Here is a 26054-nt window from a genome sequence, read left to right as displayed (position 1 = left end):
CTAATTTCACTTTGTTTCATTTAATAAAGGTCTTCCCGTATTTCCATTTAGTATTTATACATTTTTATACTACCATTATATTTCATTACATAAACATACCATAATTTACTCATTTTCTTATCATTTGTATATATGATTATGATTATATATATATATATACATATTGTATTTTTTTCTGTTACAAATAAAGTACCTATGAATATTTTTTGTATAAATAGGGATGGTTTTTCCTTTATCATAATTTTAGGAATGTCCTAAGATCATGAATTTCAGGGCCAAAAGACATGAGCCATTTTGTCACTTGTGTTGAATATTGTCCTAGTGCTGTGTTGGTGAACCTATGGCATGTGTGCCAGAGGGGACTGCTCCCCTCCCCCTTTCTACCCTGCCTGAGGACTTTTCCTATGTGACCCACCCCTCTGCCCACTAGCCCAATAGGAGAACTTCCTCCCTCCCCTATCTAGGTAAGAGGTGGCTCCCAAGCAGTGTGAAGGTGTAGTTTGGGCACTCGGGCTCTAAAAGGTTCACTGTCACTGTCCCAGTGCTTTCTCAAATATCAGCATTAGTCTCCAGGCCCACCAAAAATGTAATGTTCAAACTTGTTTTGTCCCACCAACATTGGATTTTAGAATTTTTAGTAAATTGAGAAATTTTTGCTATTTTTGCCATTCTGATGTATTAGGGCTATCTCGCTTTGTATTCCTCTGATTATTGGGAAATCCAAGCATCTGTTCTGGTGGTTAACAGTTTCTTTTTTCATAAATAGCCTATTCTTGTACTTTGACCATTACTCTATTGGAGAGTGTGTATTATGATTCTTAAAAATATATGTAAAATTAGCCAATCAGCAAGCAGCTTTTAAATGCCTATACTGACTGCACTTCTGGTACATGAATACCAAGAGTAATAGCAGTTCTTTATAGATTTTGGTGTCAGACAATTATCCATTATGTTTATTCGGATATTTTCCCCGATAGCTTTCCTTTTAATTTTGTGTCTTATGTTATATACATTTTTTTTGTTCTTTGTAAACTCATTGGTTTTATCTTAAAACTTCCATTTGATTGATTTTAATTTTCTTTCTTTCATTATCAAGGCAAATATATTAGATTTCTTTTCCATTAAATAAAAATTTCAGTCCCTTTTCCAGTTATCATTTATAGTGTTATATGGTATGAGAAATAAATCCAATTTACTATTTTCTTGACTATGTGATTATCCAAATTTCCCCCATTTATTTTTGACTGGTTATTTTTTAAACATGTTTTTTTTTTTAATCAAAAACTAACATGGGTAATTGCTCAGAATTTAGGTCTAGAGAGTTTTTATGAGCATTGCTTTATTTTGAAATTAGTAGATCTAATAATAATCTTTTCCCACAATTCCTAATGTTTTTCTCTGTCTACTTTTTGGAATCAGTTTTTTTAACCAGTTTGATCCCATTCCACGAAATAAACTATTGTTACTTTGATTGGTCCTGTGTAAAATCTATCAACTTGCTTGAGAAGTCTTGACCTATTCCCTTGACCTTACCATGAGGCTGTGACTACTTAAACACTAGCTGTGTGACCCAGGAAAGGTGATTAGATTTTTCTATGCCTCAGTTTCCTCCACTGCAAAACCAGGAGATTGGTCTCGATGGCCTCTAATATCTCTTCTGTTCTTTATTTATGACCCCACAAGGCCTTGGGTTTTTAGGGTCAGTAGAGCCAATGAAGGAGATGATAGCCCTAATTATTCCAATAAGTGCTTTGTTTTATTTTTCAGTTCTGATTTTTACCTTAAATAATATTTTCGTAGTGAATGTAACACTGATTAAACCTTGGTAGAAACATCTTTGTTGCCTTAAAAAATTAACTTTCATTTTTCTGTTGACTTTCATTAAATATGAATTAATTTTTGTTGACAGGGAATTTTAAGCCTTGAATATTGTGTGGGCATCATTGGTGGAAAACCTAAGCAGTCATATTACTTTGCTGGATTTCAAGGTTAGTGATTTAATAAGATTATGTTTCTTCACAATTTTCTTTAAAAACGCGGAAGTTAATATGGGATCACTTGGAAACAAGATGATTAAAATAGCGAAATGAGTGCCTTATTAATTCATCAGCTCCACTCAAGTCCACTCATTTGTCATTTGCCCCACAAAGTAATTGGATTCCGTAAAATGTATGTTTAATTTCAGTCGTTGCATAAACAAGACAAAATTTATGGTTTCCCAAAACTTTAGAAGCCGTTGCTGTTACAGTCTGGCAGTTGTTATTTACAGATTTACTTTTTAGCAGTTTTTAGTGGTGCTGCTTGATGTTAAAATGACAAGCAATACGGTCTTCCTGTCAGGATAACGTAGCACAATACATTTTTCATATGCAAACTCTAGAATATAATTGTGTGTTTGTAAAAGTAATTTTATCACCCCAAATTAAATGACAGTCTCATCACTTTATAAAAATTCTGCTTATACAAGCATATTTGATTATGCAGAAGTTAATCTGTCCTGTGAAAACCTATGTTTCAGTCAATGAATATCAGTCTGGCGAGCTGGTACTCCGAGGAGGTTTAAAAAAAAAACTGTTCTACATAGAAATTGGATTGTAAGCAGCGTAATAATAAGGTGTTTTTTGAATTACTTGTCTTCTGTTTTGTCCTTGTAGATGACAGTTTGATATACATGGACCCTCATTACTGCCAGTCTTTTGTAGATGTCAGCATAAAGGATTTCCCTCTTGAGGTACTCTCGATAAAGAGTTGGTCCTGTTTTCCTTCCATATGAATCAAATGCTAATTATTTAGAGATGTTCTAGGGAGAGCTGCTTTTACGGTGTTAGGGTTACATATTGTTCATCAATGTTTTACTCCTCGTAAAGCCACAATAAACAAAAATGGCCAAAGGTTAAATGCTTGATGCAGAATTTTAATTTATGATATACTTAAGACTTCATTTATCTCTGTCTCTCTCTTGTGGATACCAGAACCTCCCTGCTCCCCCTACCTCCCCCCAGCCCCCTAATATAAATGATCATGACTCCAAGTAATTTTCTTGAAAAGACAGCTGGGCTGGACCCAAGACCTTAAAGTGTTAAGCATATTAAAAAAAAAGAAAAAAGGAAAAACATTAAGAGAGCAAAAGTGGGGGAAGGTCAGGCATGATAGATTGAGGGGAGGAAAAATATATTTTGTTAAGTAACAGGCATGTTGGTGTAATTAGTTTTAAGTAGAATATATTAATTATAATTCAATTTCTTTTGAAAGAAAATTTTAAAGTTTTAAAATCTCTGCTTTGGTTGTTTGCTTTAGCCTCAGGGTTCTTCACCTTTTTTGTATACAAACTCCTTTGGCAGACATTCTGGTGCTTTGTGGACCCTTTCTTGGAGTAATATTTTTAAATGCATAAAATGCAATTCATAAGATCATAAAGGAAATATTTAAAAAGCAAATTTATGTAGTGCAAGTCCAAAATCTCTGTTTCCAGTATTTTTTTTAATGCCTCTATCATTCTGTTTAGCACCATAAATTAGAAATTTGGGAATGTATATAAATGAGACACATGGTTATTGTTTTCTTTAGAGTTACTTCTATTAACAGGGTTTGAAAACATTTTAAAATAAATTTTATTGATTTTACCCAATATCTTTCTCCTGTCCTCCCAGAGAGCTAGCCACATAACAAATAATGTTTTCAAAGAAAAAGAGTAGAAAAAACCCCAGCAAAACGGATCATTCTGAAAATGTGTAGTGTCCCACAGCCTCGGCAGATCTCTTTCCATCATTCTCTTTGGACCATTGCATTTACATTGTTGAAGTCATTCTCTATACTTGTCTATTGGCTCTAGCACGTTTTTTCTTCTTAATTCTTTTTTACCATGATATCTGAATGGATCAGTAAAATTCAGGGGCCTGACAGGAAGCTGGAAAAGGCATATTGAGTATTTCTTATATTACAGTACTTCTGGCTAATAACGACACTTGATGCTCTTTGTGCTTGGCTGTGTCAGGCTTTCCTGGGTCATTTTTTTCAATTTCAAAAATAAGTTTTATTTTTTAAAACTTTGCTTTTACTCTTCAAAGGTGTTACCCTGCCAGAACTGCCTCTTGTGATAAAGAAGTGAAACAAATACACACATTAATCATGTTTGGCACAGTGTGCCTATTTATCCATCTGTGGTCCACTTTTTCTGCAGAGAATTGCATCATTGTGTCTCTGGCAGCCAGCCTGGTCATTCTATTGATTCAAGTTTTGATGTCTTTTAGGGTTGTGTTCTTCTTTCTTAATTTTTTTTCAATCAACAAAAATTACTTTTTCTACTTCCTATCTCATATTCTCTCCCCCCGCCCCCCCCCCCCCGACTTAGAGGGAAAGAACTCCCCACCCCCAACAATTCCTTTTATAAACCTTTATGATCAGACAAAATTCATTCTTATGTCTTGGTCTTCACTCTGAGTGTATCAGCTCTCTATCAAGAAGATATTTCATCACGACACCTTTGGAGTCATGGCTGATCATTCCAAGGATCATCATTTCGAAGTTTTAGGAAGTTGTTCATCTTTACAATATTTTGTATAACTTGTTCTCCTGTTCTGCGTACCTCACTGTCGCTGATCAGTTCATTCAAGTCTTTCCAGGTTTCTCTGAAGCCATCTCTCCGGTCAGTTCTTTCAGTGTGTGTCCCATCACAGTGATACTTTCTTTGCCTGTTCAGCTGGTCCCAAACGGATGGGCAGCCCCTCCGTTACACCTCCCTGGAGTTTGACTTCCTAAGGACGGCGCCCTCCTCTAATCTCCTCCTCCTCATCTTTCTTTTCTCCTTCCCTTCCTGATTCTCCCTTGAGCGAAATGTAGTTCTGTGCCTTTGTCCAGTTTTCCTTTCTTCGACTCCTTCAGGTGGTTCTGGTATCAAGCAGCCCTGAGCCATTTCCTCCTTGGTGGTTTGGCACTCTATGCTCTAGCTATGGGGTGATTTTCTCCTCTCTCGCTACCCCTCCGGTGGACTTTCCCCTCTCCTGTCCTTCATCTAAGGTCACACCCCCCTCGCAGGCCCTCTGCGGGGACGGCTGCCATCTCGAAACATCTGTCCTCGTGCAGGCCTCTGGGATGGCTTAACGTCATTGCTCGGGGTTCCTGTGCTCGCACTCAGACGCTTCCCTGCAGCTCTGCTCTGCTCGTTAGGAATGTTTGGAAATCTTCTTTTTCATCAAAGGCCCATGTTTCCCCTTCTTCTCATTTTTTCTGGGCAAGTTATGCTTCATTGTAAGCCCAGATGAAGCCTCCCAGGGACGTTGTAACCAAACTGTAGAACTTCCAGAGGAGAGAAGTGTCTGAGACTGCCACCTCCAGGCCTGACTCTTCCCTGAGCGGCTCGTTGCCCGGAATGATAGCGTTTTGACCTTTTTGGCTCTGTTGTTGTTCAGGCAATTCAGTCAGGTCCGACTCTTTGTGACCCTGGGTGCTGTACTGGCCGTGGCCTTTTCTTGGCAAAGAGACTCAAGTCGTTTGGCCATTTCCTGTCTGGTGGATGAAGGCAACCAGGTTAAGTGACTTACTCAAGGTCACACAGCTAGCATGTGTCTGAATCTGGATTTGAACTCGGGTCTTCCTGACTCCTGGCCCAGCAGTCTGTCTGCTGAACTACCTGCTGTCTCCGGATTATAAAGTTCATAAGGCAGCATCTCACCAGAATGTGGGGAAAGAATCTAAGAAGCTGTGCAGCACTTTTTTTTTTGATGGAGACTCTGGTCGGAGATTGAAATAATTTATTTCTAAAGTTGAAGAATTTTTGAATCCTTTTTTTGATTCTAAATGTTTGAATCAAAGTCGATTCACAACTAGAAGGATAGCTTTACACTTCCCGGTCTTTGGGGGCTTCACTGCTTCCTAGTTCATCCTGTGATGGTGCCTTTGCTGCGGACGCATGGGCAGGGAGGCCCGGAGTGTGTGGTCCCACTGGGCTCCTTCGGATTGCTGTGAAAGCCGCCCTCTGCCGCCAGCTTTCCCTCCCAGGCAGGCCAGCACCCACAATTCCTGTCGGCGGCCTGGGGGGAGGGGCTCTCCAGCCGGGTTCCTCAGCAGGGAAACCTGGGAGCCCGGGGCCAGGAGAGCCAGTCACGGGGGCGCGGGAGCTGAGCCTCCCCTGCGACCCGAAGGAGGAGCAGATGCGGCCACGTCCCCCTCCGCCGGCTGCTGAGCTTCTCCTCAGGCGAGGCCCTCTCCGAGCCTTCAGGCCCGAGAACCGTCCTTCCCCACCCCTTCAGAGGGGCCTCGTGAGCCTGAAGACGGCGTACTTGTCCAGGAGCCGCCGCCGCCGATATGAGCTCCTGGGAGAAGAGGAAATCGGGGGCCGAGCTGAGAGCCGCCCCTCCGGAGAGGGGCAGCGGCTGAGGGGAGGCCGAGGGGAGGCCGAGGCCGAGAGCCACCCCTCCAGAGAGGGGCAGCGGCTGAGGGGAGGCCGAGGCCGAGAGCCACCCCTCCAGAGAGGGGCAGCGGCTGAGGGGAGGCCGAGGCCGAGAGCCGCCCCTCCAGAGAGGGGCAGCAGCTGAGGGGAGGCCGAGGGGAGGCCGAGGCCGAGAGCCACCCCTCCAGAGAGGGGAAGCGACGGTGGCTGAGGGGAGGACAAGGCCAAGTCAAAGCTGAGAGCCGCCGCTCCAGAGAAGGGAAGCGGCTGAGGGGAGGCCGAGGCCGAGAGCCGCCCCTCCGGAGAGGGGCAGCGGCTGAGGGGAGGCCAAGGAAAGTTTTACAGGAATCAGCCGTGTGACCGAACAACGAAAAGTACTTGTTCCAGGGGACGCGTGACTTAGAAAAGGCCGTCCAGCCATTCCCCTCCCACTAGCCATAAGCGGGAGCCGTTCCCATCCGGGGCCCCTTTTCCTGCAGTCAACCCAGGAAGGGCTCCACTTTGGACGTGGCCCTCTTCCGATGAGGTGGGAAAGCGCTCATTGGGGTGGGCCCAAGGCCAGGGCTTGCAGTCTGCAGCTTCCGGGCCGGGCCGGCCTGTCCTAGAGTGCGTCTCGGTTGGAGCATCCTGAGAGCTGACTTGGCGCGGGTGCAGGCCGTGCTGGCCGGGACCTTTAGAAAGCGGTTTAGTTTCCGGGTCACCGAAACAGGCCTAGCAAAGCTCTGCACTGCCGTGGGGAGAGGTCGGTGCCGAGTAAGGCCTGCGCCAGGCCCGATTGTCCGTGTGTGCAGACACTGGTTGGACCAGAACTCGGTGCGGGGACGGACGCGGACCGGATCCCAGCCACGCGGCTTTCTCTCCCCGTCTCCGAAGCTGCGGCCTTGTTGTTACTGAATCCCACCAGTGGGCGGCGCTTTGGGAGTCCGGTTGGGGTTTCTTGGCAGACCCTGGGGTGCTCGGCCATGTCCTTCTCCAGCTCATTTGACAGGAGGAAACAGAGGCCAACACGGGAGAGGGACTTGGCCAGGGTCACTCAGCTGTGCCTGAGGCCGGATCTGCCCTCCAAAAGATGAATCTTTCTGACTCCGAGCCTGGCACTCTTTCCTCTGGGCCGCCCGGCTCTGTACGGAGCGCGCACGTGGTGGCCCAGGAGCCCGAAGCGGGGCCGGCCGGCCCTGGCAGTTCTTCGGGCCCCCGGGCTTTGCCTGGCTCCTTTCACACAGGCGGCTTTCGAACGGAAGTGGAAATCTTCTCCCCAGACCTCATGTCTTGACTCTCCCTCCTTGAAGCCTGCCTTGATTCCCTCTGCCGAAAGCTCCTTCTCCCTCTCTTCTCTGATGACGGTCAGTCCGCTGCCCCCGATCACGCCTCCGTGGGCGTAGCAGAGGGCAAGGGGCATGCCTGGCATGGATTTGGCATGAGGAGGAAAGCCTCCACCATGCAGGGTGGCACCCGCTCCTGGAGGAACAGAGGGGCCAGTGACTTGGCCAGGGTCACACAGCCAGTATGGGTCAGAGGCAGAACCTGAACCCACCCCTTCCTGGCCCTCTTCCGGCCCTGCAAGGCCGCTCCTTAGGAAACGGAATTTTTTTTTTAAACCCTCACCTTCCGTCTTGGAATCAGTCCTGTGTATTGTTTCCAGGGCAGAACAGTGGTCAGGGTTAGGCTGTGGGGGTCAAGTGGCTTGGCCAGGGTCACGCAGCCAAAGTGGAACTGAGGCAGAACCTGTATTGTTTCCAAGGGCTAGGCCGTGGGGGTCAAGTGACTTGGCCAGGGCCACCCAGCTGGGCAGTGTCTGAGGCTGGGTGGGGGCCCAGGACCTCCCAGCTCTAGGCCTGGCTCTCGACCCCCAGGCGAGTTATTCACTAGATTAGTGCTTTGGTGAAGGGAAACGAGTTGGGCATTTCCAGGGAGATTTCTCCGTATGTTAGGATTCACCGTTGGGAAGGTGGAGGGACGCCTCGTGCTTTAAGCCGAGAGAATCTGGTGAGGCTGGAGCTGGAGCTGGAGCTGGAGCCAGGGGAGACGCACGCCCGGATCCCGGCTCGCCCCCTCGCTGAGGCTGGGTAAAGAGCTCTCCTTGCGCCGGGCCCTGCCCTGCCGTCCTCGGGGGCGCCCGGGTGCTTTGCCCCCCCTCGAGCCCAGGACGATGTCCGTAGGCGGCTGGGGAAGGGGGGGCGTCCGGAGGGAGCCGAGGTGGGCCCGGGGAGGGGCCGCGGAGCGTTTGGCCGCCGTGCTCCGTCCATAGAGCGTCCCGGCTGCGTGTCCGGGGAGGAAGCGGCTCCGCGTCTCAGCCGAGCCGGACACTCGAGCGCGGCCTCCGACTGCGGAGATGACAACCCGCGCCAGCCCTTCGGGGCCCCCCGGCCGCGGACGTCTGCCATCTTGCGGCTCTTCTTCCCTTGGGCGGATGGGTTGGGTGCCGCCGGCCCTTGCGCAGGGCCTTGGCCGAGGGCATTGGAGGGGGGAGGGAGGACGATGCAGAGGAGGAGGACGGCTTCCCGGCAGCGGGCCGGCAGGGCTTGGGTCAGAGGCCCGAGGAGCGGCCATAGAGAGAGAATCAGGACTGTGCAAGGTGGCCGAGCGAAGGAGCAGCTGACAAAGCCCGTCCGTGCTTTGGGCCAGCGGGAGGCTCGCCGGGACGGGTTCAGAAGGGTTTGGGCGGCTGGGAAATGAGCAGCCTGGCCGGGCCAGCTCGCCCCGAACGCTGCTTCTCACTGTTAACCTGTGCAAATGACATGCGTTGCTTTCGTCTCCTAAAAGAGGGTTTTTTCCCCATTGCAGTCCTTTCATTGTCCTTCTCCAAAAAAGATGTCCTTCCGGAAAATGGACCCGAGCTGCACCGTGGGGTTTTACTGCAGAAACGCCCAGGACTTTGAGCGCGCCTCCGAAGAGCTCACCCAGGTAACAGCTAGCGCTGTAGCGAGCCTGGCCGTCCCCGCGGTCAGTGCTGCAGCCGCAGCTCTGGGGCCAGGGCTTTGGGAGGGCGGGCGGGCTGGGGAAAGGGGGCGCCCGTGCCTCCTGGAGAGTTCTGCGTTCTCGGGCTGCTCCCTCGCCTTCTCATGAACATACTGGTGGAATCGGGGGCGAACCGGGAAACGGGGAGGCACGGGGACCCCTGAAGCCCCTTTGAACGGCCAGCTGGGCAGCCAGGGGCCACTAGGTGGCAGTGTTGAAATAGAAATGCGCTGGCAAACGCTACCCCGTGCAAGCAATTAGATGCGATTCCATTTGAAGAGGATTTTAAAAGGGCGATCCCTCAGGGGGAGAGGAAAAAATTAATGAAGGATTTGATCAAACCAAATTGTGCATTATTTCTTGTTAGTGCAAGTGCTTCTCGATTCTTAAAAGAGAAGATGGTCTTTTGGGCGCCCGCAGAACGGAGTTATCACATGAGTCGCAGTGTTCCCTTCCCGTAAACTCCCCTAACACGATCTCTCACTTAAAGGAGATGTGAAATGGGTTTATCCAACTTCTTCTCAGTATCGTTAAACGTGCACATTTTTCTCTGGTCTCTGAGTACCGCTGAAACATTCCCTGAACTTTAACGGCCAGCAGCGCCTCGTGCTGCCCAGCGTCCAAAGAACTGGCGCGGGGGGGAGGGCGTCGGCAGCGTCGCGTCATTGGAGGCCAGGCCTGCTTTTGTCCATGAACAGAACACGACTCGGTTTGAACGTGGGCTCAGGACAGTGGTCAGCGGCTCCGGAGGCACGTTTGTTGTCACTTAATGCTAAGGCGGAAAGAAGGCTCTGCGGCCACAAACCCATTTTTCACGCGTGAGAAAAATCAAATGACTGAAGTGAAATCAAAAGTTTCCTTTAAGTTATGTTTAGTTGACATGACCTGCCATGCAAAAGAAGAAATTTAACGGGTTCATGGCAGAAAAATGAATGAGGAGAGGAGAAAATGAGATCCGTGAGAACCTTTCCATGGGCTTCATTTTTCAGTTGTCTTCCCTTCCAGGCTCTTTTTTCAACATGGCAGGCCAAGAACACTGAAACGTCTATTTCCCCAGGCTCCAGGGTCTTCTGTTTGACAACAGGGGGCAGAGCCTCTATTTCCAACTGCTCGTGAGCGAGATTTGGTTTTTTGTTTTTGGTTTGTCCTTTGTTTGTCTTGATAAGGCCCTAAAGCAGATGCTAAAACAGACCGAAACGCTTAGAGAATAATAGGAATAACAACAATAATAACTAAAAAGCTATCACTCATATCGTAAATAAGATTCAACAAGTGCTTTATAAACAGTGCAATAGTGCCTCCAAAGCCACACAACAGCCCTAGGAGGCAAGTGCCGTTGTTATTCCCAGTTTACAAATGAGGAAATTGAGGCAGACAAATTCAGTGACTTGCTTAGAGTCAAATGTCTGAGTATTTGTCTGAGTCTGAATTTGAATTCAAGCCTTCTTGACTGCAGGTCCGGCCCCCTGTGCCCCGGGGTGCCCCCTTGCTGCCCGCGTAGATACCCGTGGCTGTGTAGGGCTCCGTGGCCCTATCCGTACGGATGCCCGTCTCCTCCTCCTCCTCCGTGGTCCTTTTCTGTGTCTGCCCTTTGCTGGGGGAGCTCCAGCCTCCACTGCCCCAGAGGCATCCTGGTAGTCCTCCTTTGAAACGGTGGAGCCACCACAACCACGCGTGGGTGGGAAATGTCCCACCCAATGAGGAGCCGGGACCGCCTGGGCCAAGGGCTGCCCGCACGTCTGTCGTGCCTCTGGGGGCGCTGTTTGGCCCTGCGGTGCCTGCGCTTCTTCCTGGGTGAAATGTGAAGCCTCCACTCTATGCGCGAGTGGTTTGTCAGGCGCTCAGAACGCTGCGGAGCACGCCGGATTGGGCAGCCTTGGGGTCCGGCGGGGCCTCCCACCAGCCCTGGCCCTCTCGGCCTCTGGGTCCTGGTCTGTGACGGGAGCGCGGAGGCTGGAGGTCTGTCTGTAGGTCTCCGTCCTCCGTCAAACCCATCAGGGATGCTCGGAAGCCCCTTCAGCAGGTCCTTCCCTGATTTCTGGGGCAGAAGCCGTAAGAAGTGCGGCGAGAAGGCCTCGGGCAGCCCTTGTGGTCTTTCTGGAGGGCTGAGCCGGGACTGTGTCCCTTTTTGAGAGTTGTTTTTGGCTTTTCTCTCACTTTGGTTTCTGAATCGGCCCTTTTCAGAGGAGGCGTTCTTAGAGGAAGGAGGAAAAGGCCCCAGTGGAGGGCAGCCGCCCCTCTGGGCCAAGGCAGGGGGCCCCCAAGCCCCTCTCCCTTTCCAGGGTCGGCCTTGGCTCCTGGGGCTTCACGGCGCCATCCTCGGCCTCTCCTTGTGTCCCGTCCTTGGTCCAGCAGCCCTGCTGGCTCTTCATTGGCGCTTTGTCAGTACCTTTCCCGTGCGCTCGCCCGCGGCCTTCGGGCCCCACTGACGGGCCCCGGGTTCCAGGTGTTGCTACGGCAAGCTCGCCGCGACGAGGCTTCGGTGGGCGCAGATTGTCCTCCCTCCTCCCCCGCACCGGGCGCCCCGTGCGGGGTCTCTGGGTCAGACGGGCGCGCGGTGTAGCTTCCTTCCTTCCTTCCTTTGCTTTTGGGGAGCCGGACGAGGCAGGAGGCAACAGAGGGCGCCTCATGAAGGCCGTCGTTCTCTGGAATCGGCCCCTCGATGCTGCCATTCAGCTGGATGGAGGCCTTTTGGTGAAGATGCTACAAACTCCACGTGATAATTGTGTAGTCCGGAGTCGAGGGTGAGCCAGCATCTCCCCCAGCGGGGAGCACGGCCGGAGCCTCCCCCGGCCCTCCCGCAGTGGAGCAGGCCCCGATAAAGCCCCCGTTTCGCCTCTTTTTCCTGTTGAGGGATCCCTCCGCGGCCTAGAAAACGGCCAAACGGGGCAGGCCTCGGGGTGCCCGAGAACATCCCCCGAGACCTCAGCCGCTGTGCCCAGGCCAGGCCGGGCGCCCCGACGCGCTGCCTCTTGGAGGAGTGGAAGAAGGAGGCCAGTCAGGGAGGAGAAGGGCGCCGCGCAGGGGGCCGCCGCCGTCCCTCGTGGCCAGGGTTCCGGCCTCGGTCACTCTGGGAGATCCCGGAACGCGGCCCCGCGCCCTGCTGGAGCCTCGTCCTCCGGGGCAGTCTGGGAGGCCATCCGTTCTCCGGGCTGCTCTTCCTGGCCGCCGGGCTCCAAGTACTGGAATCGGGGGGTACCAGCCGATGGAGACGTCTGGGGACGGCCGGTGTGGAGGCCGAGGAGGCTCACGGAGCTGGGGCAGAGCTGCCGGGCGGAGGGGGAAGGCGAATCTGAGGCATTTCTGGGCAGCGTCTCGGGGCGGGAGCCTGGTCAGAGAGGTCCGGGTGCGGGTCTGCCCTCGGAGCGCAAGGGGCCCCGGCCATTAGCCGCTTGTCCCTGAGCCTCCTTGGTACAGCGGGGCCTCGCTGGAGAGGGAAATGGGGAGCCCAGGCTGGGGCTTCAGCCCCCCAAATGCTGTAGGACACGCCTGAGCGAGTGAGCAGCGGGGCGCCAAGCCCCGGGCCAGCGCCTACAGGTGGCTCACAGAAGGCCAGTGCGTGCCCTGGGGGCAGCACCGAGAGGGCTGGAGCCCCGCAGCCCCCAGGGTGGGCCTCAGGCTGTGGCCCTCTCCAGAGGGAATGTGGAGGGCGGTGGCAGACCTTCCAGTGTGGAGATGCTGTCACCCTCGGTGGCGGGGCCGCGCTGGCAGTGCCCTCCCCAGCGTGTGCCCAGCTTGCACAGGACGCTCTTGTCCCTGCCCCCGACAGTGAGCTGGGGCGGTGCACGTGCCGAGGCCTGGTCACTGGTGCGGTGTCCGCGCCTCTCCGTCGCTCGGAGCCCTCTTCAGCGTCCCCCCCGAGTGACCCTCCTCAGCCTCGGTGCCCTGCTCTGGAAGTGGGCCCCCAGGTCCCGTCCGCCTCTACACGTTGAATCCTGTGCAGAGGGCGCCCCGTCTGGCCACGCACTCGCAGCGACTCACGGCGAAGGCGGGGGAAGCGGGAGAGCCGCGGCCAAATCACGGACCAGCTGACCGGAAGGGGCCGGCCACAGAGACGGAGGAGACTCCAGAGTGGGCCCAGCGGCCCCGCACGGGAGGAGGAGACCCCTGGAGGGTGCAGGGGCCCGAGTCCGGGAGGGATTCGAGGCGGTGGAGGGGAGGAGGCACCGAGGGAGCCACGGCGCAAGCATGGAACCAGGCGTGGAGAGGACGTGGAGCGGGGAGGTAGGAGACCCAGAGTGTGGAACAGACACCGTGTGTGTGCCCGTGTGTGTGTCCGTGTCCATGTGTCTGTCCATGTGTGTGTCTGTGTCTGTGTTCGTGTGTGTGTGCCCGTGTGTGTGTCCGTGTCCATGTGTCTGTCCAGGTGTGTGTCTGTGTGTCTGTGTTCGTGTGTGTGTACCCGTGTGTGTCTGTGTCCGCATGTCCATGTGTATGCACTCGTGTGTGTGTGTGTGTGTGTGTGTGTGTGTGTCAGGGGCAGGGCAGGGGGAGGGAGAGGTGGTCACGAGGGCATCTTGGACAGTTCTAGGGAGTTTGGGAAGAGGGACACGTTTTCAGAAAAGATCATCTACGTTTTATTTTGGATCCCCCGTAATCGAAGTCTGTTCTTGAAGTAAAACCCAGCTTGAAAAGATTCTATTTCTGAAGTCTACATAGTATGTGGTCGTCTTGATGCTTCATTTCGCCCGTTACATGCCATAAATGTCGACCTGAGTCTCCCCACGTCGGGGATCCCGAGTGTCTCCCTCGGCCGTCTGGGGAGGCTCGAGTGGGATCTGTTTATGCTGTTCCTTTCGCAGGGATGGCTGTAAATCGTGGAATGCTCCAGTGTAGCCAAAGAATTCTTACCTTTCGTCTTGTAGCTGTTCCTACGCAGAAGAGTGGCCAGGGCTGGGCCACGGGGTTGTGACCTGCCTGGGTTCACACAGTTGGGGAGCGTCTAAGGGCAGATTTGAACCCGGGACCTCCCGCCTCTAGCCCTAACTCTACCACTGAGTAAGCTAGTTGCCCCCAGTGGATGCATCTATAACTAAATTGCTGGACAGCCGATGAAGAAGCAGCCCTCAGTAGGGCTTCAGGTTGCTGCATGGTCATGGAACCAAAAGAAGTCGGGGTGCAGGGACCCCCCGAAGCTTGTGGCCGCCTGGAGGCCCACTGAGAGGCTGAGTGGGTGTCCGCATGCCGCTGCTGGTGGTCTCTGCTGTGCACTGCTGTGGCTCACGGATGCTCCTGGTCCCTGGCCAGGCGAGCCAGCGTTTCATGGTGCTGCTTGGAGGCGCGGCTTTATGTGCCCTCAGCTGAGGTGCCCCCAGAGCGCCATCCTCAGGCTCTGGCCGTCTTTCTGGGGGATTCGCCTCCAGGCCTCACCCTCGGCTCAGTTCAGTTCGGCGGGCTTGTCCTGTGCCGGGTTCAGGAGCAGCCCCGGCCCAGCTGGGCAGGAGCAGCGTTTTACAGGCTGCTGGGACCCAGGCAGGAAGAGGAGGCCCGGGTGATGCTGGGGCCCCCTCCAGGCTCTCCGCAGGCCTTCCCAGGGGAGAGCCGAGCTCCTCGCAGACCTCTGCGGCTTCTCTGGCAGTGCCTTCCTCTCCCCGGCCGCGCGCTAGCCACAATCGCATCTGCGCCACCTTTGTGCACAGAGTCCTGGCTGCCCCGCCAGGCTGCAGAGACAGCTTTTTCCCCCTCAGCCTTTCCCCCTTTTGCCCCTCACCCTTCCTGACCCCGAGAATACGGGGCCCCACACAAGTCCTCAACGTGCTGGCTAGATGGCTGGAGATCGGGCTCCCCATCGCGCTCCCCATCGCGCTCCCCATCGGGCTCCCCATCGCTCTCTCCATCGCTCTCTCCATCGCGCTCCCCATCGGGCTCCCCATCACGCTCCCCATCGCTCTCTCCATCGCTCTCTCCATCGCTCTCTCCATCGCGCTCCCCATCGCTCTCTCCATCACGCTCCCCATCACGCTCCCCATCGCGCTCCCCATCGCGCTCCCCATCGCGCTCCCCATCGCGCTCCCCATCGCGCTCCCCATCGCGCTCCCCATCGGGTTCTCCATCGCTCTCTCCATCGCTCTCCCCATCGCGCTCCCCATCGCGCTCTCCATCGCGCTCCCCATCGTGCTCTCACCTGTTTTCGGGCTCTTCCAGTACTGTCTGGCCTTCCATGCCCGTCGTGCCGGTGTCCCTTTCCAAGCTGGCTCCGCGTTAGCACCTTCCCCGTGCTCTGAGCTTCCTCCACATGTTCCCTGTTCCCACCTTCTCCCCTGTGGGGAGAGGGGCTCCCCCTAAAGAGTGACCCCGACCCCTCGTGTGGGGCCAGGGGGGGCTTCAGTGCTCGTTCACCGATTCCCAGTGGAGCCGTCCGGCCTGGTCGCCCTGCTCGCCCCCCTCCTCTCTTGTGGTTCTCTGGGAGGGGATGGAACGTTTAGGCCCAAACAGGCCCAGAGGCCCAGTGTTGGCCCCTCCTCCAGCCTGCTGGTCCCTAGATGGGTCCTCACGCCAGACCTTTCCTGCTCTTGAACTAAGTCCTGGAAGCAGTGGTTGTTGCTGCCTTTCCCACGGCTGTCTCTGAACACACGGGCCCACGGGCGCCTGGATGTTCAGAAAGGCCATGAAAGGTCCGTCAAAAGGCAGGACAGAATCGCAGTCGGATGCGAGGCCTCGGGAGCCAGGAGGGAAGGCCTTGACGGGACCGGCGCGTCCCCGGGCAGCTCCCGACTTCTGCCCTTTTCTGCACGTTCTCTTTGGCCGTTTCTTCCTTTCACACCTTCTTTCTCTTGGTAGGATCTAATTAAACGAGGTGAGACGGAAGAGTAAAACAGAAAAGTCTGTAAAGGTCCTACCGTCGGCTTTTCTTTGCGGGTTTGCTTCTGACAACAGTGTGCGGAGTCGCTCCTGCCCGCCTCTGCTCGGGCGTTTGAGCCTTTGCTGGGTCGCATCCGAGTTCTCTCAGGTACAGATGACACGCGCAGGTCGGACTGCGTGTTTGCCGTGTCATCGCACGCCGGAGGGCGTCGGCCAAGCTCAAGACGTTGTTGGTGACCCCGCGCCAGCGTGTGGACGTTCCGGGGGGCTGGATTGGGCCTCCCCGAGTGGCCTCTTGCTTTTCCCTTTGTGAACAAGGCAGGGGCCCAGCCGGGGCTCTCGGGGTTCCGTCTCCCACAGACGGCCCTGCAGGCCCTTCCTTTCCGCAGAGCGTTTTGGTTGTGAAGTGGCGCCACGGCGAGGCTGCCTTCAAATCCTGCCTGATGTGCTGCTGATTGTGGTCTGACTTGGAAGGAGCCAGGCAATGGCCGTCTCCCAGGGGAATCGGTGGGGCGGGCTGCGGAGGGGGCACAGCACCCCATTCCCAGGAGGCCTCGGGAGAAGGCCAGCTCCGAAGGGGGACGCCCGCCGTCTGTCTCCACATCCCCGAGGAGAGGACTCCATCCGAGTGACCTGCCCGATGGTGACGGGCACTGCTGGAGAAGCACCGTCAGAACGAGAGAAGGCTCGCGCCGACACCTCCGAGGAAGGCCGTCCCCGCCCTGCCCGAGTCCTCCCCGTTGGACTGGTGGGCAGCTTGTTCAGTCTGGCACCAGAGGAGGAGACGCCCGAGGCCACCCCCGCCTTGGATCTCTTTAAGCAAAAGCCAGAGGAGCCCACAGGGGAGAGGAACAGCCTCAGAGGCCCTTCTGATTCCCAGGTGGTGTTTTCTCATTTAAAGATGAACTGAGGGGGCAGCTGGGTGGCCCAGTGAATGGAGGGCCAGGCCCAGAGATGGGAGGTGCTGGGTTCAAATCCGGCCTCAGACTCTCCCCTGTGTGACCCTGGGCAAGTCACTTGACCCCCATTGCCCAGCCCTCACCCCTCTCCTGCCTTGGAGCCAATGCACAGTATTGATTCCAAGATGGAAGGTGAGGGTTTAAAAAAAAACAAAGATGAACTGACCGAGATGTTCCTTGAAGTGCACCAGAAAGTGACTTGTCCAAAATGGCCCAGCTGCTGAGTGGCCTTGACACTAACCTAAGTCTTCAGGCTCCTCTTTGTCCTGTGCTTTATCAGGAATTAGTAGAGTCACAAGTAAAGAGGATGCAGCTCCCAGGGTAGGAGCAGCAGAGAAGACCTTGTAGACCCAGGCCAATGGGCAGGCACTGCATGAGAACTGGGTATGTTGGAGAGGCAGTCATTTGAATGTCAAAGGACCTCTATTTAAAGTCTGAGCCCAGAAGGAAAGAAAGATCCCTGGGGACTGGGGACTTCTGGGGGATGGCCTTGAGCCAGAAGTGGGAAGAAGGAAGCAAGGAAAGAAGGAAGAGGGAGGGAGGAAGGAGAGAGGAAGGAAAGGAGGAATGAGGGGAGGAAGGGGAAGAAAAAATAGGGGGAGGGAGGAAAGAAGGAAGGAAGGAGAAAGGAGAGAGGAAGGAAAGGAGGAATGAGGGGAGGAAGGGGAAGAAAAAATAGGGGGAGGGAGGAAAGAAGGAAGGAAGGAGAAAGGAGAGAGGAAGGAAAGGAGGAATGAGAGGAGGAAGGGGAAGAAAAAATAGGGGGAGGGAGGAAAGAAGGAAGAGGGACGGAGGAAGGAGAGAGGAAGGAAAGGAGGAATGAGGGGAGGAAGGGGAAGAAAAAATAGGGGGAGGGAGGAAAGAAGGAAGAGGGAGGGAGGAAGGAGAGAGGAAGGAAAGGAGGAATGAGGGGAGGAAGGGGAAGAAAAAATAGGGGGAGGGAGGAAAGAAGGAAGGAAGGAGAAAGGAGAGAGGAAGGAAAGGAGGAATGAGGGGAGGAAGGGGAAGAAAAAATAGGGGGAGGGAGGAAAGAAGGAAGGAAGGAGAAAGGAGAGAGGAAGGAAAGGAGGAATGAGAGGAGGAAGGGGAAGAAAAAATAGGGGGAGGGAGGAAAGAAGGAAGAGGGACGGAGGAAGGAGAGAGGAAGGAAAGGAGGAATGAGGGGAGGAAGGGGAAGAAAAAATAGGGGGAGGGAGGAAAGAAGGAAGAGGGAGGGAGGAAGGAGAGAGGAAGGAAAGGAGGAATGAGGGGAGGAAGGGGAAGAAAAAATAGGGGGAGGGAGGAAAGAAGGAAGGAAGGAGAAAGGAGAGAAGAAGGAAGGAATGAAAGGAAGGATGGATGGATTTTAGCTAGTCCCTACATGTGTTCAGAGGTTTGGGTCAGCAGAGACATTTAAGGGGTAGCTTTTTCCTATGGCTGCAAGTGGTGCTAAGGGAGAGGCTGCCCTGAGGAGATTCAGGGGGAGTCCAGATGCCTGATTCTGTCCCAACTGAGGGTGTCTTCTCTGTCCTTTGTGCAGGTACTGAAGGCTTCCTCCAGAGAGAAATATCCATTATTTACTTTTGTCAAGGGCCATGCCAGAGACTATGATTTTACCTCCACTCCAACCAACGAAGACGACCTTTTCTCAGAAGATGAAAAGAAAAGATTGAAAAGATTTAGCACAGAAGAGTTTGTCTTGCTCTAAGGACATTTTTCATTAGAGTATTAGTAGCAATTCAGAACATTTCTTTGAAAATAAAAAAAGAAAAAAAGAGAAACCTGCAACACAGAAACGGATCTATTTTTGTAAATATTTTAGTGATTTTTAAAACGTTCTTTCACAAAAGAGCATTTGAAAATATACATTGTCAAAGATGTGTCTATTTCTGAAAGCCGACTGATTGAGAGAATCTTTGTTGCTAATATAAATCCGGCAGTCCTGGTGAATGCTGAGTGGATGGTGGATGATCTGTGTATGTGTTTTCTGAATGAATCCCCCATATTCCAGTAAACCATGGGCTGCCTGGGGGTTTTGTCTGGCACGTCTGTGATCTTGGAGCTGAGGCCACTGCACACCGACCGCGATCTACACTTGTCTTCCTGATGGACAAGACTGGACGACTAGCCCCTGATGTCTCCTGCCTTCCACTCCCCGTGTTAATACAACCAGAGGCTCCATCTAGGTCTACCTTGTTAAATCTAAATAGCAATTATTCATTGTAACGGATGTAATTATATAGTCAGAATTGTGCGTTAAGCTGCTCCTTAGCAATATGATTTTATAATGGCTGCTCCTTAAGCTTAACATGGAACCGTCTTATGAGAAGTGACTATGAAGTATTGGCTTTCCCCCCAATTTTTAAAGCGGATGTTATTAATAGTAACTGCAGCCAATCAGGCCAGATAAAGGCAATTATTACATGGGAACGATGTTTGTTTCCTGTCTCAACCACGTCATTTTATTAAGACTCGACTTGTGCTGTGGCATGAAAATCTCAGCTGAAACCCTGGAGGGGGAAAGCCAGTAAATATCGTTGTTTGGGAGCTGTCCATCCTGTGACCTCTGGGCTGTGACTGTAAATCAGCCCAGGAATGTTCAGTCACTGAGGCTATCCTCGAGATAAATCTCCCTTAAGTAGTAGTATGCTTGCACTAAGAGCAAATTTGTGATTTAAAAGTGCAAGAACTCGTATGGAGCCAGGATTGTAAAATAAATGCGTTAATAAAGATGTGAGAACATTAAATGCCTTCGGTTTGGTTTTAATGTTGGGATTATTTTAGGCCTTCCATTTGAGAGAATCATTTCTCAAATGAATCCTGTTTATTTGTAATAAAGGCAAATAGTATTATTGCTCTACAAGCAAAATATTAACTTTTTTATGAAGCTTCCCTGGCTCGGTGGAAATTGGTGGTGAATTTGTAAAAGTGCTCGTGGGCACTCCAGAGCCGCCGGTCTCTATCACAAAGGTGACTTGCTAGGCTATGAAGGCTGAAACAGGGTGGAGGGTGGATTGCTTTAATAAGACCTGGGCAACAGTTTGAAGTGAAGATGTTTTACTGCAATAAAGAGAACATTTGAATATCCCACGCTGATCTTTGGTCGACAGAAAATTGGGCCAAAGAACCATAGAATTTCAGAGCTGGAAGGGACTTGAGTAGCCATTTCATCGAACTCGCACCCAAAAAGAATCCTCACTACAACCACCCAGTCACTGGTCATCCAGCCTCTCCTTAAAGATCTCTAGTGAAGTGGAACTCAGTCCCCTTAAAGCAGCCCATCCCTCTCCCTGGAAGGTCTTCAAGATAAATTTTGATGTGATCCATTGACGATTGGGTTGGTCTAAATGGTCACTTTGAGGCCTTCCAACTCAAAATTCCATGATTCTCCTTTAGGTTACCTGATTGTTTGAAAGCTTTTCCTCATTTTAAACTTCAATTTGACCCTTTTGAACTTCTCCCCCTAGCTTCTCATTCTGCTCTGTCCTCTGACACTAAGCTGAAGAACACGGCAGATCAAAGACCGCCATCACGCCAAGCCCGAATCTTCTTTTTCCAGTTTAAACAGTCCCATTTCCTTCAGTGGTCCCATCTGGACTGGACTCGGAGCCCTTTGCAATTCTGGTTGTCCCCATTGGAACGCTCTAGCTTATCAAAGCCGTGTCTAAAATACAGCACTCGGAGTTGAGCACGAACTACCAGTTAAGCCCTTCTTGCATTTCACCATCATAAACGAGCTTTCTTGGTGTGATGCTCGATTTGACAGAGCGGCACCCGCTGCAGGCTTCCATTGCTTTTTGGTCATATCATGAGTGTCCTGGTCACAGGCCTCAGCAGTAAAGCCGTCACACAAGGATGTCCACAGGCAAAGAAGGGCCAATTTTAAGTTTTCTCCATTAAAAAGTGCCCAGGAATGTACCGTTAGGAGTAGAAAGAGGATGAGGATATTGCTGTTTCTCATCGCACTGAAGCTTTACTTTGCAGAGGGGTTTGGAAGAGGAACACGTCGTCTGAGCAAATGTCCTCAGGACACGGGCCTTCAGCATCATCCCATAGATAACCGAACATCAGAGCTGCTCTAGCCATGGCTGACCACATGTTCCTCTTGCTCTCTGGGTTTTTGTGACACTCATCTCTTGGTTCCGCTGCAGACTGTCTTCAGTCTTCTCTCCTGGATCACCATCCATGTCCTGCCCTCACATCTAGACTGTCTTTTTTTTTATCATTTTAAATTATTTTATTTATTTTAAACCTTTGATTCCAAGGCAGAAGAGTGGTAAGGGCTAGGCAATGGGGGTTAAGTGACTTGCCCAGGGTCACCCAGCTGGGAAGTGTCTGAGGTGAGATTTGAACTTAGGGCCTTCCATCTCTAGACCTGACTCAATCCACTTAGCTATCTAGCTGCCCCTAAGTCCCAGACTATGTCTTTATCAACATCTTCTTGGTGACCTCCTCAGTTCTCATGGGTTCAGGTCTCAATTCCCCCTGGGAAGCCACTCCCAGATCTCTATGTCCAGTCCTGAGTCACAAGCTGTTGGGCATTTTAGATGAGTCCCCAGCCCACATCTTGAACTTAATGGTGTGAGTGAGCAAATCACTCGAAGTTAGAGGTGAGGGTAGAGTGGAATTTGCTGATTATGTGAAAAAGCTGGAGAGGAAGAAGTCAAAGAACAGAACGAAATAGCTTGGGAAAGGACTAAGGGTGGAAAGATTGGCAGTTTCCAGGAAGAAGAATGGATTTAGGAGTGCGGTATAGGAAGTTATGGTCATACAGAGTCATGTCAAGAATTTTTCTGTAGGGAAGTAAACATGGGGAATGGTGAGATCTGGTAGTATGTACCCAATACCCTCATTTGAGGGGCCACCTAGTTGGCACAGTGGATAGCGTGCTGGACCTGGAGTCAGCAAGTCTCATCTTCTTGACTTCAAATCTGATCTCAGACACTGACCCTGGGTAAGTCCCTTAACCCTGTTTGCCTCAGTTGCCTCATCTGTCAAATGAGCTGGAGAAAGAAATGGCAAATCGCTCAAGAATCTTTGCCAAGAAAATCCAAACTGAGGTCAAGAAAGAAAGAGAGCACATAGTAAGTGCTTAATAAATGCTTGCTTGCGTGCTAGCTTTCCTCCCTTCCTCCCTTCCTCCCTTCCTCCCTCCCTCCCTCCCTCCTTCCTTCCTTCCTTCCTTCCTTCCTTCCTTCCTTCCTTCCTTCCTTCCTTCCTTCCTTCCTTCCTTCCTTCCTTCCTTCCTTCCTTCCTTCCTTCCTTCCTTCCTTCCTTCCTTCCTTCCTTCCTTCCTTCCTTCCTTCCTTCCTTCCTTCCTTCCTTCCTTCCTTCCTTCCTTCCTTCCTTCCTCTATCCTTCCTTCCTTCCCCCCCCTCTCTATATATATTTCATTCTGTTTTATTTCTTCCTCTCCAGCTTTTACACATAATCAGCAAATTCCACTCTACCCTCACCTCTGCTTTCACATCCCTTATTCTTCCGTCCTATCACAACACATCCCTTAACAAAACTGTGATCTACCTTCTCTGCTCTTCCTAATGCTGCTGGCTGGAGTTGGAGGAAGGTCCACCACCACGTTTGAGTCCTAAACAGGTTCTTAACTGACTTCAGGTGGGTTCTCACTATAGTGAAGAAAGATTTATTCCTCCCTAACAGATCCCCAGCCCAACAAAAGCTTTCTGAAATATTCTCTTCTCTCCTCAAGCCTCTTGATCTTGCTAGCCCCTTTCAGAGGAAAATCTCAACTGTTCTTTTACTGAGAAAATTTAGGCCCTTGACATCATGTCTCATTCATTCCTCCTTTCCCCATCTCTGACAATGAGGCAACTCTTCTTGCCAAGGCTAAGCTTTCTATAATGTGCCAGTTGGTCAATAAACAGTAAGTGCCTACTATGTGTCAGGAACTGTGCTAAGAGCTAGGGATAGAAATGAAAGAAAATCCATGCCCTTACAGAGCTTACACTATTTTTGGGATAGGGAAGCATGCCTAAAAGGTTCTGTGGATTGAGAGCCAGGTCCAGAGATGGGAGGCAAGACTGGTTTCAGAAACATTCTAGCTATGTGACCTGGAGTAAGTCACTTATCCTCCATTGCCTAGTCCTCACTGTTCTTTTGCCTTGGAACCAATACACAATATTGATTCTAAGATGGAAGGTAAGGGTTTAAAAAAAACTGGAAAGAGAGAGGGAAAGGTTCTTTGCAGGGCCAAAGGAATGCAGTGGAAAATGAAGAGATGGCTGGCCTGGGCACCCTCCTTAAATGAAGGCTTTGGGCAAGTTCTGCGATGCCTTGCAATCAAAGGAACAGAGTTCTTTTTTATTTTATTTGATTCTATTTTCAATTTATTTAGTTATTTATTTAGTCAATTTTGAACATTATTCCTTAGTTACAAGAATCATTTTCTTTTCCTCCCTTCCCTCCCCCCACCCTTCCCATAGCCGATGCACTATTCCACTGGGCATTACTCGTGTCCTTGATCAAAACCTATTTCCATGTTGTTGGTGTTTGCATTAGGATGTTCATTTAGAGTCTCCATCCCCAATAATATCTCCCTCGACCCATGTAATCAAGCAGTTGTTTTTCTTCAGTGTTTCTACTCCCACAGTTTGTCCTCTGCTTGTGGATAGTGTTTTTCTCCTAGATCCCTCCAAGTTGTTCAGGGTCACTGCATTGCCACTAATAGAGAAGTCCATTACATTCGATTGTACCACAGTGTCTCAGTCTCTGGGTACAATGTTTTCTGGTTCTGCTCCTCTCACTCTGCATCACTTCCTGGAGGTTGTTCCAGTCTCCATGGAATTCCTCCACTTTATTATTTCTTTGAGCACAATAGTATTCCATCACCAACATATACCACAATTTGTTCAGCCATTCCCCAATTGATGGGCATCCCCTCATTTTCCAATTTTTGGCCATCACAAAGAGCGCAGCTATGAATATTCTTGTACAAGTCTTTTTCCTTATTATCTCTTTGGGGTACAAACTCAGCAGTGCTATGGCTGAATCAAAGGGCAGACAGTCTTTTATTGCCCTTTGGGCATAATTCCAATTTGCCCTCCAGAATGGTTGGATCAATTCACAGCTCCACCAGCAATGAATTAATGTCCCTACTTTGCCACATCCCCTCCAACATTCATTACTTCCCTTTGCTGTCATGTTAGCCAATCTGCTAGGTGTGAGGTGATACCTCAGAGTTGTTTTGATTTGCATGTCTCTGATTATAAGAGATTTAGAGCACTTTTTCATATGCTTATTAATAGTTTTGATTTCTTTAACTGAAAATTGCCTATTCATGTCCCTTGCCCATTTATCAATTGGAGAGTGGCTTGATTTTTTGTACAACTGGTTTAGCTCTTTATAAATTTGAGTAATTAGACCTTTGTCAGAGGTTTTTGTTATGAAGATTGTTTCCCAATTTGTTGTTTCCCTTCTAATTTTGGTTGCATTGGTTTTGTTTGTACAAAAACTTTTTAATTTAATAATTTTTTATTTTACATTTTGTGATTTATTCTAGCTCTTGCTTGGTTTTAAAATCTTTCCTTTCCCAAAGATCTGACATGTATACTGTTCTGTGTTCATCTAATTTACTTATAGTTTCCTTCTTAATATTCAAGTCATTCACCCATTCTGAGTTGTGTAGGGTATGAGATGTGGATCTAAACCTAATCTCTCCCATACTGTCTTCCAATTTTCCCAGCAGTTTTTATCAAATAGTGGATTTTGGTCACAAAAACTGGGATCTTTGGGCTTATCATAGACTGTCTTGCTGAGGTCACTTACCCCAAGTCTATTCCACTGATCCTCCTTTCTGTCTCTTAGCCAGTACCAAATTGTTTTGATGACCTCTGCTTTATAGTACAGTTTGATATCTGGGACTGCAAGGCCTCCTTCCTTCTCATTTTTTTCATGATTTCCCTGGATATCCTTGATCTTTTGTTCTTCCAAATGAACTTTGTTATGGTTTTTTCTAATTCAGTAAAAAAGTTTTTTGGCAGTTCGATGGGTACTAAATAAATAAATTAATTTGGGCAGGATTGTCATTTTTATTATGTTGGCTCATCCTACCCATGAGCAATCAATGTTTTTCCAATTGTTTAGGTCTAGTTTTAATTGTGTGGAGAGTTTTTTGTAGTTCCTATGTAGGAACAGAGTTCTGAGGGTACTGATGATGGATAAGCACCAAGGCTGAGGAAATCTTACAGGTTGATGAAGTTTTTGATAACAAAGTTCCTGGATGATAGAGAACCTTCATGATGGAGAAATCCCAAGATTACAGCCTGATGGGAAATGAAATTTGCCCTTAATTGCATCTCTTTCTGTCTTCTCCAGTAGACTGTCACCTCAAGCGTCATACTGTTTCTTTCTCTAATCTTCCATCTCTCCTTGTCTCCAGGTCCCTTCCTCACTGCTTCCAAACATGTGTGTCCCCACATCTCCTGGCTCTCTCATCCCTTCAAGCTAGCATTCTCTATCTCTTCTCTTTTTCCAGCCAAATTGCTGTCTCCATGTCCTCTCTTCTTATTTCTCAAGCCTTTGCGATCATTTGACTGAACCTTCTCTCTCTCCAGTTCGGAATGATCTCTTAATTACTAAATCCGATGGCATTTTCAGTCCTCATCCTTCTGGAGGAGCTTGTCACATTTGACAGTTGCTTACCCTTTGACTCTTAGGTCTTTCTCTCTGTTGATTGTCCTGCCTTTTTGACTAATCCTCTACCTCCTTGTTAGTTAATCACGCCTATGATGTCCCCAAGGATGGGCACCTTGTTTCTTGAGGCTCTGTCTTGGGCTCTCTTCTTCCTCTTACATTTTTTCCTTGGTGACTTCATTGTCAGTGACTCGGAACTTTGGGTCCAGCCCTGGTCTCTCCCCTGAATGTCAGCCCTTCATCGTTAATTGCCTGTTGGGCATTTCAAACTGGATAGCTCACCAGCATTTTAGTTCCGACTGTCCAAAATAGAATGAGTT

At 50.4% G+C, this 26054-nt stretch overlaps 1 protein-coding gene across 6 annotated transcripts in view; it reads left to right on the top strand.

Moving 5' to 3' along the window:
* ATG4C (autophagy related 4C cysteine peptidase) overlaps positions 1-19832 on the top strand; it is a 62129-nt gene extending 42297 nt beyond the window's left edge. For 4 of the 6 annotated variants that reach the window (XM_001364937.4, XM_056814101.1, XM_016429870.2 and 1 more), the window contains exons 8-11: positions 1910-1988; positions 2655-2731; positions 9173-9292; positions 18626-19832. In XM_001364937.4, the coding sequence (XP_001364974.1) occupies positions 1910-1988; positions 2655-2731; positions 9173-9292; positions 18626-18793 (444 nt within the window). In that variant the 3' untranslated portion in view covers positions 18794-19832. The remainder of the gene's footprint in view (positions 1-1909; positions 1989-2654; positions 2732-9172; positions 9293-18625) is intronic. The other 2 variants (XM_016429871.2, XM_007480476.2) reach the window with 2 other exon arrangements.
* The last annotated feature ends 6222 nt before the right edge of the window (positions 19833-26054 follow it).

This window comes from Monodelphis domestica, chromosome 2 (genome assembly GCF_027887165.1).
Source record: "Monodelphis domestica isolate mMonDom1 chromosome 2, mMonDom1.pri, whole genome shotgun sequence".
Taxonomy (NCBI): domain Eukaryota; kingdom Metazoa; phylum Chordata; class Mammalia; order Didelphimorphia; family Didelphidae; genus Monodelphis; species Monodelphis domestica.
This window is presented reverse-complemented; position numbering and strand designations above follow the sequence as displayed.